This window comes from Oreochromis niloticus, linkage group LG2 (genome assembly GCF_001858045.2).
Source record: "Oreochromis niloticus isolate F11D_XX linkage group LG2, O_niloticus_UMD_NMBU, whole genome shotgun sequence".
NCBI classification, from domain to species: domain Eukaryota; kingdom Metazoa; phylum Chordata; class Actinopteri; order Cichliformes; family Cichlidae; genus Oreochromis; species Oreochromis niloticus.
Genome location: NC_031966.2, coordinates 6,558,721 through 6,572,034, shown reverse-complemented (window position 1 = coordinate 6,572,034; position 13,314 = coordinate 6,558,721). Strand labels below are relative to the sequence as shown.

At 41.9% G+C, this 13,314-nt stretch overlaps 1 protein-coding gene across 4 annotated transcripts in view; it reads left to right on the top strand.

The window, feature by feature from the left end:
- Positions 1 to 754: 754 nt before the first annotated feature.
- glra1 (glycine receptor, alpha 1) overlaps positions 755 to 13,314 on the top strand; it is a 124,032-nt gene continuing 111,472 nt past the window's right edge. For all 4 annotated transcript variants that reach the window (XM_005453221.4, XM_019363293.2, XM_005453220.4 and 1 more), the window contains exon 1: positions 755 to 1,399. In XM_005453221.4, the coding sequence (XP_005453278.1) occupies positions 1,329 to 1,399 (71 nt within the window). In that variant the 5' untranslated portion in view covers positions 755 to 1,328. The remainder of the gene's footprint in view (positions 1,400 to 13,314) is intronic.

Genomic DNA, 13,314 nt, shown 5'->3' with positions numbered 1-13,314 from the left:
GATCCGCGTATGAGGGGCAGAAGCTCATACCCAGCTAGTGACACCTCCCCCAGCCAATCATCGGCGAGCTTCAGCCCCGCGCAGCCCAATGGAGCGCGCTGTGGGCGTGTCCGTGCGCGGTGAGGGGCTTTTTCGGAGTTTGGTAAATGACTGCAGCAAGAAAGCAGACCGGAGCGCACGAGATTGTGTCAGCCTCCGTGTTTCACCTCCGTGCACGTGTGCGCGCGCTCTTCCGCCATGGAACGGGTCCACACGAGCCGGCGAGCACGTTAACGACACTCCGACGGGATTGCTTTTTGTTCTTTCTCTCGGTTTAGCGGAGCCGGCGTTCCGGTGCTGGTACTGGGGCGGGAGCGCAGCGGCGGCCGCCGGTGAGTCTCCAAGTTGAGCGGCAGCGGACAATGGGAGCAGCCGAGCTGGGCTGCTGCAGAGACCGCTACTACTACTGCTCACCCCGGGGAACCGCCGCCGAGCAGCAGGAGGAGGAGGAAGAGAGGGAGAAGAGGAGGCACACCTGCTCCACCTGCAGACCCCCTCTCCGAGCAGCAGCCCCGCGCGGGTCCGGGACGTGTGTAGGATGTGCGTGAGGAAAGCTGCGGCTCTGTCCTCGCGCTGGATTTGGGGAATATAAAGCGCACGTGCACGCTTCTCGAGCCCTCCTGAGAGCGCGAGCCTCCCGCAGACCCACAGCTGAAGGAACCGGAGGGGATGTGTTTCGTTCCCGCTGTTGGCGCCGCGGACCGCACGCGCTGGACTTTAGAGTGATTGGATGTAACTGTGGCTCAGTTAACAGGATCCCGTGATCTCGTCTCGAGACCCCCACCCACCCCCTCCTCTTCCCCTATTCTTCCCCTTTTCCCTCCCTCCCGAACCAGAACCCGGACGAGCTCCGTACCCGCTGCCCGCCTCTGTCCGTGGTCCTGAACACAGTCTCCTGGCGGATTTAGTGGATTGTTCCCCCCCCCAAAAAAACCCCTGCGTGGAGGCGTGAGAGCGGACATCAGCATGATTTCATGGAGACTGAGGTCATGAGCATCCCGCGGCTCGGCACCGGCGACTCCGGGATCTGAAACACACACACACACAGAGACACACACACACACACACACACACACACAAAAGGTAGAACATTTTCGGTTCACCTTGGAGGTCATAAACCAGAACCGCGACCCCCCCTTCCCTCTCACCCTCATCTTCCTCCTTCTCTTCTTCCACTAAAGGCTTTTTTTGGTCCTTTTTTTTTTTGGAGGGGACTTCATCCTCTCCAGAGTGTGACCCCCCTCCTCCCTTCCCACCACCTCCACACACCCCCCTCCCCTCCGAACAAAATGAGACTGGCAAAAATGTGCCGACTAAACGTGCTGGGGATCTATTTGTGGCAAACGGTTGTGTTTTTCAGGTAAGCAGAAGCATGAAATGGACTTCATGAGTGCAAAATAACGACGTGTGTGTCATTGCTTTTCAGAAAATGGAAAATATGAATTTGCATTTTTATTGCTTTGCCGCCCTGCTGTGGGGGGGGGTGTTTATGTGCAAATTTATGAAAGTTGTCTTTGGGTTGCGTGTCTCACGTCAGTCTGCATGTAAAAGAAGTTGAATTAAGTTGCAGTGAATCCAGGCAGGACTGTAAAAGAGGAAACAGCGACCACTAGCGGGCGATGTGTGTTTGTGGTGTCAACGGTCATGTTTGGGGAAAAGGCGCCTGTCGGAGTCACGTGCTCTCTGACACTCATGTTAAAGCAGGTGTTGCTCATAGCAGACAGTATGTGGAGGGGACATGGTGAGGTTTGTGAATACCTCAAACGGCTCAGAGCAGCCTTGTATCCTGGAAATCCACATTCCCCTTTGTCTCACTGGTTCAATAAGACAATCGCTTATTGTGAGTTTTCTTCTTTGATTAAGAGACAACCAGTAATCGAGCTCCTTGTACGTAATACAGCCAAAGAGGACAAATGCAGGAACATTGTTTCTGTTGATGGGATAAAAAATATTCAGAGACAGTGCTTTGTCAGCCATTCAATGCAAACATATTTTTTCATGTAGATTTCGAGGTCATCTCCAGGCCGGCTCCCTGTTTGTCATTGTCCCCCTTTCACAAACCTGCTAAATGATCCTGTAGCTGACCAGAACAGGAAGTGACAGCCATTGTTTTGGTGATGCAGATGATGACACTCTGTCAGCTGATGACATGGAGGTGATGATGCTCAGATGTTGTTTTTTTTAGATTGAACAGTTTTACTGAGGCTGAAAAACTTCAAACCAGTCTTCACCCTCCCTCCATTATATAATCGTTATTATTTGAATGACTGCTTTGGAAATATTGTTGACCAGATGACCAACAGATTTTTTTTTTAGGTTGCCAAGATGAGTCCAATTGTATAGAAGTCTGTGAGAAACGAGCCCACTGCTCTGTTGCTCTGTGAGCTCAGTAAAAATGGTCTCAGCAGCTGATTTCAAATCTTATTCAATGCAACAAGATATTCATTCTCCAAAGTTTGATCGCCACAGGGGTCAAAAAGATCCATAAAGCAGGTCATGCTTTGAGATGATTTTAACATGATGACTGACCAGTTTGTAGTCATGCTATATACGTAGATGATACAGTAGTTTCTGCAGACAGTTGTGCAGAGCAGAAGTACGAAGCGCCTTAGCTGCTGGAAAACATAAGAAGTGCTTCAAACTGCACTCTACTTTCCAATGTCACAGTTAAACGAGCCGGCTTTCTGATTCTGTGCAGCATGTTGGAAACTGAAAAGGAGCCTATTTACAGTCACCAGCTGTTTCTTCCAATTTACACTGAATGCATATTATAATATTATCTCTCAATATTATTTGCTGACGTGTTTGGGTCCTGTGTGCGTTCCCAGCCTGCAGGTTCCTGCACGTTTCGTTTTATTGCATCACACGTGGATCCCATTTCCCTGCACGTCGCCGGGATTTCATTATGTCAAGTATCACAAGTGTTTTTCTACCTGCTGTAGTGACTCCTTCCAGTGAATAAGGCGGCCATTTACCATGAGGGACATGGTGCTTTTGTAGGAGGGGGCTGCAGGAGTTTTGCATTCAGTGCACACTGTTTAGTTAATGAAGCAGAGTTGGGATATTGCCGTCTCAGCTCCTCACGCCTGGACTCTGCAGTTCCCTGCTTAATTGATATCTCTTTCCTCCATCCTGACCCAGACCCCCCCCCCACACCTCATTCCACATTCAGCCTCATTACTAAACATTGATTAGCCCGTCAATGGCTGGGGCCAGACCTGATGAATACACATTTAATGCCTGCACATATCTCGCTCTCTCACTGGCTCTGTCCACACTCGTAGTATTCATCAAACAGGCAGCAGAGGAGAGCTAGGAATTTAGATTGGACCCGCAGGAAACGTTCATCTCACGACCTGTTTCATCTTGCATTAGGCTCAAATCTGAGATAATGTCCTTTTTCCCTGAAAAAGTCTCCTTTTTAAAATCTAATCATTTGACGTTTTTAAGAAAATCGGGACTAAAATGTTTTTGGAAGAAACTATTTTACTTTGTCAGTGGCAACAGCAGCTACAACTGTAAACCCGTGAAGGTTTATCCAGTCTAAGATTCGGTTATTCCTCATCTCATGAACAATTCATTGTTTATATTAGGTTCTAGAAGGTTCTAGAAATGACAGTCAGTACCAACACAGCGTAGCTCGGATATTAATGTGGACAGTCGGCACGAAATTTATGATAGAAAAATTAATTTAAAAAAAAGAAAGGATTAAAGACTCAATAAAAACATTTTAAATAAAAGTACAAACAGTCTGTTTAAAGTGCACAGGATTTGCTGTCCAAGCTTCCTACATGAAGAGCAAATTCATGCAAAAAAAGATATATTTAAAATAATAAATGATACCTTTAGTCTATACTTCATCCAGAGCAGCTTCAGATTATTCACATTAATTGAACTGCTACTGTGGATGAGAAGGTGCAGTGCTACATTATCAGCCAACGCTCGTTATCTCATTGCTTCAATAAACTATGCAGGTGCAGCGCATGAACAAATACCTATTAATTAACATTATCATTAGTAATAAAGTCATGCTTCACTTATACTAGAGCAGAGTCAAAGAGCCTATTCATTGGCTACAGCTGTCAATCAAACCTTAAAAATAATCTAAACTAGTAAATTATTGTTTGTACATGTATGGTGTGTGCATAGTTGTTATGAAGGAATTAGAGATGTATGGAACTGAGTCACTGCTGGAGCCCCTGCTGGATGTTTGAGAAACTGCAGTTTAAACGTAGCAGTTTATATAGCTTATGTAGTAAAAGTACAACATACTGTAAATGTCCACAGTAAGGCTGACATTTCAATCTGTTATTCTCTCTTATGAGTTACAGGTTTATCAAAATCATTTAAGGTTCGCTTTCTGTCATCACAGTAATCTCATAGAGATGCTGAGCTACTGCTGAAAGCTCATTCATAATTTCTTGCAGCACGTTTTAGGACAAACTGCATGAAGTGAGCTGTAAATTTTGGATTCAAGCAAAGAGATTTATGCCTGGGGTATGTTCTTAATATTAAATAGCAGAGAAGAAAATACCAACAAACTGATAAACAATATTCTCACATATAACCCTCAAAAAATACTTGTATTTTTATTCTTCTATCAGCATCACTCCATCATTTAACCCCAATAACAAAAATATATTTCCCTTTAATTTCTTGATTTCTGTATGGAAATGAGCTCAGAACCTCCAGCAATGTCGCTGTGCGTTACCCATGACCGATCACACCGTATCTGACCCTGAATCGCAGGAACAGACTTAAAGTGCATGAGCTGAACATCACATGCTCCTCAGTCCTGCGGCACATCGTCTGCTTCTATTGACCGCTCGAGCAGGAACGATTAATCAAACGGGTCATTGCTGCATTTAGAGAATGCCAACGCACAAACCAGCAGGGAATGCCAATCAGTCACTCACAGTGATTGACAGGCATCGAAACAGCCGCCGACATGTCTGCCGTATCGGTTTTCTACCAGGCGGGAGGTCACTGGAACAGCAGAATCTTATAGGAAGCTCCGGGGACGGCTGTCCTCTGTCCACACATATCGATGTGTTTATTTTTACAAAAGGAGAAGCCACTCATCCTAAAACTGGAACATGTGCACAGTTTGTCATGAAATCTTCTCGAGAGAAATTTATATTTGGTTTCAGATGCAGTTATACAGTTATTTGTGATCTTAAAAGTGTGCTGGAGCAGGAAAAGGGGAATTAGATGCTTATCTGTTCAGAGTTTAGTTATATAAAGCCAATCGGGCATCTGTGGTGATTTGCAGGAAGGGTCGCTCTGTTTTTTTATGGCTTCATTTGCTGAATCGCTGCTGCAACAAAATAACCACCTTCAGGTTTTCAGCTTCTCAGAGAAACAAACTGCATCCCTTTATTTTTTTGATCAGCTGCACATCTGCCTCCCTGTGATAACACAGACTGATCACCTCCGTCGTTTGCGGGTGCTTGCACATGTTGTTATTATGTACAAAGGCAAGCGCCAGCCTTCAGTCTCTATCCTGAATGAAATGTGCAGAGAGTGACCTTTTCCTCTGTGCATTTCTGTTTTCAATAAAAATCTTTTTTAAATGGAAACACCGAGCAGTGGATTTAAGCATGAGTGGAAACAGTCACCTGCTGCTTGAAGGTAACCTTGAGCTGGCCTTGACGAGGCGGTCGTATGTCGGTATCTCTCCTCTTTGGGAGCGGGACGTACTCCGACCTGCTCACCTCCTTCATGTCTTAGAGTAAATTAAATCCGACTCTGTCAGTTCATGAAATAAACTGATGTTGAAATCTGGCAATTTAGAGAAGGTCATTCGATGGCTTCCTTAAGTGATTTCAGGCAGCAGATGTCAGACTGATATTAAATTGAAGTATTTTAAAGGGGTAGAGTGGAAACTAGGAGAGGAGGGACATTTTAAAGAGGACAGACTGACCCCGGTGGTTTGTTCATTAAATGAAAGGTCAGCTTTCATGTAGATGGCCAGAAAAACAAAGACGTGACAGAATGACTTGCACGAATGTCATGTTACCTGGGGTGATATTTCACTTCAGTCTAGTTCTGGCTTTCATTAGCTGTGTAAGTGTTGTGACTCAGTGCCGGCTGTCATCTGTATTTACAGTCACATTACAGACCTCCCTGCGAGTTCCTATAACAAATTCTGAGCCTGTCTAAGAACTTAAAGCATGAAGAGCAAATGAACGTCTGCCTGGGTTCAAGTTCAAGGTCGAACTTGAAGTGAAAAAGACGGGATGCACTGTTCATGAATATAATGTACATTTAAGTGGATACTTAACCTGATTAATGTGAATGAGATGCAGTTTTGACTCTCACTAAAATTCTGATGCAAATACATTTAGACCATTGGGACCTATTTTATTCTCTAATGTTCCAGCAAAAGTACGTCTTTATGCGGATGATACTGTCATATAAACACATGCTCCCTCCAAGTTCTTGTGTCCAGACAGCACAAGAACTTCAGACTGCATTTCACTCATTTCAAACTGCTTTGCTGCAATTAATTAATTATTTAAAATTCATGTTCTTCATGTACCTATGCCCACCACTGATGCTATTATGTTAAAAACTTGTGTTAAAAAAAAGAGAAACATTACATATAGGCTGTTTGCCAGAAATGTTTTAATTTCTGCTGCAGAAAAAGAGTGCAAAACAAAAATCCAGCCTTACTATGTCATGTTGATCAATATTATTCCAAAGAATACAACATTGACTGGTTAAGAAGATTTGATTTTTATTTTTTTATTTTATTTTTTTGCTTATTCCTAAGGATTAGAGATTTGGTTTAAATAAATCAGTGAATGGTGTTGGAACGCTCTGAAAAATTAAAAGGGTTAAAGAGTCAATCAATAAAAACATTTTAAATAAAATTGCAGAAACTATTTAAGTGAAATATATTAATTAGAGGTCCTAACAGTCTGTTTAAAGGAACATTTAATGTCTAACTCCAAGTTTCCTACATGCAGAGCAAATTCATGCAACTTTAGACCATTGGTCGTTAAGTAAAACCAAAAATGCAAAAGATATATTTAAAATAAATAATACCTTTAGTCTATCCTTCATCCAGAGCAGCTTCAGATTAGGATTAGGATTGTATAAATACAGGGTAACGAAATACAGTGATTATTCACATTAATTGAACTGCTAACATGGATGAGAAGGTGCAGTGCAACGTTATCAGCCAAAGAGTATGCAAAACAAAAATCCAACCTTACCATGTCATTTTGATTGATATTATTTTAAAAAATACGACATCGACTGGTTAAGAAGACTTGATTTTTTAAACTTATTCCTAATTCTTTCCTAATTCCTAATTATTTGGTTTAAAGAAGTCGGTGAATGGTGTTGGAACGCTCTGAAGTAAAGACAAAGCTTCATATTTATCAAACAGATTTTTTGTATCATTACAGGATTTTATCGAAATATTGTAGACTGTACTGCAACCCAGAATGTTCCCCTCATGTTTCCTTTTGTACTTAAGAAAGAATTCTGTGAAAGATAAATAATAAACTACCAGAGAAAGCAGATGTGTGACACTCAGGGTCATTTCGAGCATAAAATAAAGTGTTTCCACTTTTTACGCAGGATTGTTGTCCAGGATCTCCCAGGGGTTCGTTCTGATTTGACTTCCACAGCAGATCCAAAGCTGGGGAAAGATGAAGCAAATTAGTCTGCTGACATATCAAAAGCACGAAAGCCTCAAATTGCCTCTGAATGTTGCAAACTGCAAAATTGGACATCAAAAACTGAACCTTGCTATCACTCACACAATAAAATCTCCTCCATCCCGATTATTTTCACCTTCATTCTACAAGCTAACAAAAGATGAAGGGATCAAACTATTTGATGGCACACAGTTGGGGTTTCTTTTCCGAGTTGGGAATGCTCCCATTAAATCTGTTGGGTGTATTAAACATCAGCAATTGATAGTGAAGCATGGGAGGGAACAAAGGAGATTATCAGCTTTATGTGCAGCAGTTTCCAGCAGCTAATTCAGGATTCAATAATCCTCTTTTGATCCCCAGAGGGACAAAGATGTCTTTTATGCCTTTCTGCTGTGATCGTTGGGGTTCGCAGTTCAGGGATGGGGTCAGACCTGGTGCAGAGCAGGCGGGGTGAGATTTGCACAAGAGCACTACAGAAAGCAGTCCTAGAAATCATCCCTCGTCAGTTAGCATACTCACTGCTCAGCTGAATTAAAGCAACTGTTTCATTTATGCGTCTGCCCTCAGGCTGTTTCGTTTGTTCGTAGCCGATATTTATTACTCGCATCTCCTTTCATAACAAATCATAACATATATATTTTTCTCCTGTGATCAATTTCCCTGGGTCGTCTAATGAAAAACAATCGACTTCTCTGGTGGAGTTCACCATCATCTCTGCAATAATTAACTTCTGGGCAGGTTCATTTCCAAAACTTGATATATGATAATACATTATTGATCAGCAGACAGTGACAGATTTTCACCATAAATAACAGAGTACATTATCAATGGCCTCTCAGAGCTGTAACCGAGTTAAAGCAAAGGTGAATTCCTGGAAATGTCGGGAGCTGCTGTGCACTTCTGAAATTAAAGTGCTGCTGGACGATGGCAGAAGCCGTTGATGCAAGAGGAGCGTTTCTGAAGAGTTTTTTCTGACTTAGAACTCATTTAACGACCATTTCGGCAAACACTGCTCGTTCCTTTTGCGATGGGTTTAGTAGACGGAGAATATATGAAAACCAGGATGTGTTTTCACAACCTTCAGATCTGAAAATGAAATCCTATATTTATTTTAAATTTTAAATAAAAAAAGGAAGATGAGCATTTTACAGTCCTGCTGAATGGAGCAATAAAGTTCTATATCATGTTTAAAACATAAAAATGACTTGAATGTGATAGTAAGATAGTAAGAGATAATGTAAGGAAAGAAAAACAAAATATTAAGAAAAAGCATTGATACGCCTTCCTTCTGTAGTAGTTATGTGCAAGTTATGTCCAAAGTATCATGACTACATGCATTTTAAACACAGCAGCTCCTGATGGGAATCAAACTCACAACCTTGCTTTGCCTTTGCTCAACTTTAACACATTCTCGTATATTAGTGAACCTCACACAGAGACTGCTGCATGCAGCCACAGACTGCTGCATGCAGCCACAGCATGCTCAAAGCTGACTGTTCACAAGCACACGGCCAGAAACCAGAACACGTCAGTACCAACAGCCTCGTGCTGTCTTCACATCCTTCATCCTAGACCAGGGGTGTCCAACTCCAGGCCTCGATGGCCAGTGTCCTGCAGGTTTTAGACGTGTGAGCATATTTAAATGGCTAAATGACCTCCTCAACATGTTCTCCAGAGGCCTGGTAATGATTCAGGTGTACTGACCCAGGGTGAGATCTAAAACCTGCAGGACACCGGCCCCTGAGGCTTGGAGTTCCCCACCCCTGTCCTAGACTAATAAATGAACTTCATGCAAGTGGGAAAACCACACGTTTAAAAGTGTTACAGTGATGACATCACTATCAGTCTGATGTTGTTTGATATGAACATTAAAATGCTGAATACTTAAACACTAGGGTACGGCGTGTTTGCTGGGCGAGGCAGCCTATCTGTTAGTGCCAGGGAAGCGAGCAGCCCTTTGCTTTCCCGAGTGTTACTAAACGCCAGGATGAGATCAATTAGGGATTGGGGTCTTCAGAGGCTTTAAGAACATAATGAGGAACACTTAGGGCTAATGATTGGAGTCTTGCATTAGCCCACACCTCTCCTTCGCTCTGGCGTTTCTCTCTGCTCGCTGTGTGCATATGAGACACCGACGCTGGGCAACTCAGCTGTTTTTCCTTCTCCTCTGCTGCCTCAGCATTGGCCGCAGCTCTCCACAGCAGCACGGGCCAGCGCTGATCTGAAATAATTGAAGCAAATCCCAACTTTGATCACGGAGAGCCGGAGAAGATTAGACCCCGGTTGTGTGCCACTTATATCAGCTGACTGTGAACCTCTTCGGTCCTCGTGGCGCTGTTCCAACTATAGACGTGCATGTGTTTACATATCAAACAGCCGTGACAGAAAGAACCTCTGAGGCTGAAATAATAATACTTACAGTAAAGATACAGTCTGCAGTATTAGACCACTGTTTACTGTGGGACTGTTAATATCAGAGTAAATGCCTTGGACGTGATTTTTTGTTTCCTTTAGAACTTTGTCGAGGACACTTTCTGGTGATGCTTACGTTATGGGAAATGCAGGAAGCGTGCATGTTTCTCATCTGTTACTGCAAGTTTCAAATGTTTGTGATAACTGTGCTGAATATCAGTTATATTTTTATTGTAATTTCTGGTGCCGTCTTTGCCAGGACTCTCTCGAAAAGTGAGACTTTTACCTGGATAAAAAAGTGATATATATATATATATATATATATATATATATATAGTCTGAGGGGTGTTTGACCAATCACTCAACTCTAAAGTGGAGTGCGTAGAAATGAAATGATAATTTTTAAAGTTAAATGCAGCTGAAATATATCAAATCAAAAGTTATATATGTATATATATATATATATATATGTATATATATATATATATATATATATATATATATATATATATATATATATATAGGTGTGTGTGTGTGTGTGTGTGTGTGCGTGCGTATATATACATATATATGTATATATATTTTTTATATAATATTTTATATATTTTTTATACTTTTATAACAAGATTACATAGAATATTTACATGTAAATACTGAATACTCAAATAAATAATAAATAAATACTGTAAAATACTCAAAGCCATTATTTATTTGAGTGTAGCTTTCAGTTTATACAACAAATACCAAAAACTATTAAAACAAATGTATGAATGTACCTAGAGTGTCATCCTGTTGCTGTGCACGGTGTCTCCGTGCAGGGCTGTCGGTGTTGTGGAGCTATAAAAAACACGAGCAGCACCTGTGCACGTCTTCCTTCTTCTGTGTTGCTGAAGCTGTCACACAGTCCAGCAAAAGGACTTCTACAAGCCAGGCAGACAGCATTATGTAGATATTATTAGAAAAGACACTCCGTGGTAGCTCACAGCTGGAGTCTCTGTCTCCCACATGAGAAATTAAGGCCAAAATAGTCAAGCGTCCACAGCAGAGCTTGCTTCTAATTGTGTGTGTGCTGTATTATCCTCGTGCCAGGCTGTAGTGGCTGTGCCTGGTGAGATGTCAAGTGTCCACAGACATCGACGCCGGCTCCTCGAGCCTTAATGCATTTTTCCTGAATCTGCCTGCAGTTCAGTCAGTCAGACAGGTAGGTGGAATATTACGTTTGCTGGGTTATTCATAGAAACAGAATATCTACACATTCAGTGTGAAGAGCCTGTAATGACATTAAAGCAGGTGGGTTTTTAAAAGGACTCATCTGATCTGTTTGCCCAAGCGTTTATGCAAATGGCGCCGACACCTGGCAGATGTTTGGACTCGATGAATATGTATTTTGTGGAGCAGCAGAAAAAGACATATTCAAAACGCAGCTTTTCTCTCAGCGTGTTTGGGAAACGGGTCAGTTTGACTCAGTTTGACTCTGTTTTTCAGTGATACACAGGAACACTTGGATACTGATCATTTTAAACATGCTTGTCAGCAAACATTCATTGCGTAACTTTTCATATTAAAATTTTTGTGTTTGAGATGAATAATAATTATAAGATGACCAGACTCAAACAAATGGTGAGCGTAGTGTGTGGTGAGAACACAAGAATACTGAGATGAAGGGTCCAGATGTTGATCTCAGGCGTTTTACTCCCATCAACAGGTTTTAATTTCAGTTTTGCAATAAAAATGGCATGCATGGGAGAAGTGCTGGTTGTCTTACACAGAGACACAGAGAGGTATGTTGCACAGCTGCACTGGGATCAGACAGGGGTAAGGGGAAAATGGGGACAAAGAGGACAGGATTACATAAAGGGGGACAACTCACTGCCTGTGAGGCTCAAATCAGGGAGCAAGAGTCCCGCTGAGTTTGGATTACAACCATAGCTGCTATGAGTCTGGACCTTTAAACATCAGGTTCCAGCTGTGTGATAACTGCTGATTATTCTTTTCTCCCCTGCGGATCATCCAGGGATTTAATGAAACCTTTGTTTATTCACATATTTGAAAAGCCTCTCTTTGGGATTTTGAGCACTGTCTGCTGCTCTAACTCTGAGGGCTCAGCAGTCTCAGAAAACTGAGCTTAGGCGACCATTTAAGGAGGCAGCTAGTGGCTTTATCTATGGGGGGGGGCTGGTTTGATCCCTGGCTCCTCCAGTCTGCATGTCAGAGTGTCCTCAGGCAAGATACTGAGCCTCGAGTTGCCCCCGATGCATCAATCACAGTGTGTGTGAATGTTTGGGAAGGCACTTAGGCATGGATATGGGTGTGTGTGTGTGTGACTGAGTGAATGAGGCTGGTACTAAAAAGCACTTTTAGGGCTCAATTAGAAAAGTGCTGTATGTGTAAGAGTCCATCTCTTTAAGTAAGGAGAAGCAAACAAACATGAATCAAAAGGGGACGGTCCACAGACTTCCAAAATTGTTCCACAAAACCAAAAGTTCATTAGTTAGGAACTTTATTGTTGACCTGGTTTTCACACTTAATTTCATGTCATGCAGGAAACCCTAATCCTGCCTGTAAAATGAGCATAAAATGTGTAGACGCGATAATGTAAATCAATCAAACTCTTTATCCCTCAGGAGGAAATTCAGAGCACAGCATCAGGACATTAACCCTCAGAGCACCGAGCTGTCATCCCACTAAAATCACAGACTCTGTTATTTATCAGCTCCTCAAGTTTTCTACAGAGATCATGCTTTGAGTGTCTCATACGTGCGTTTCCTTTATCTATAACAAATATTTCTACATTTCTAAAACATTATATTTTCAGTGGTATTGGTTTTCAAATATTTGTATGCAAAAATGACTTTAAAAACACAAACTGTACAAACCAAGTTACATGTATTACTTTTTCTATGATTTTCACATATATACAGCTCATACTGTGGATTTTAACTGCTCTGTGATCACCTACAAATTCATTCTGTTTTTTTCATACTTTGTTATAATTAAACAATTATAAAATGTGCAATATTTGTGCTGAAACACTTGAAATATTACTGAAAAATCTGAAAACAAGGGGCCTAATTATGGAATAATTAACAACAGAATGATCATTGAAAACAAAGCCTATAATTTAATACACATGTCTTCAGGGTCAGAAATGACACTTATGTTAAAGCATTGAACAGTTGTAGGAGACGTAGAT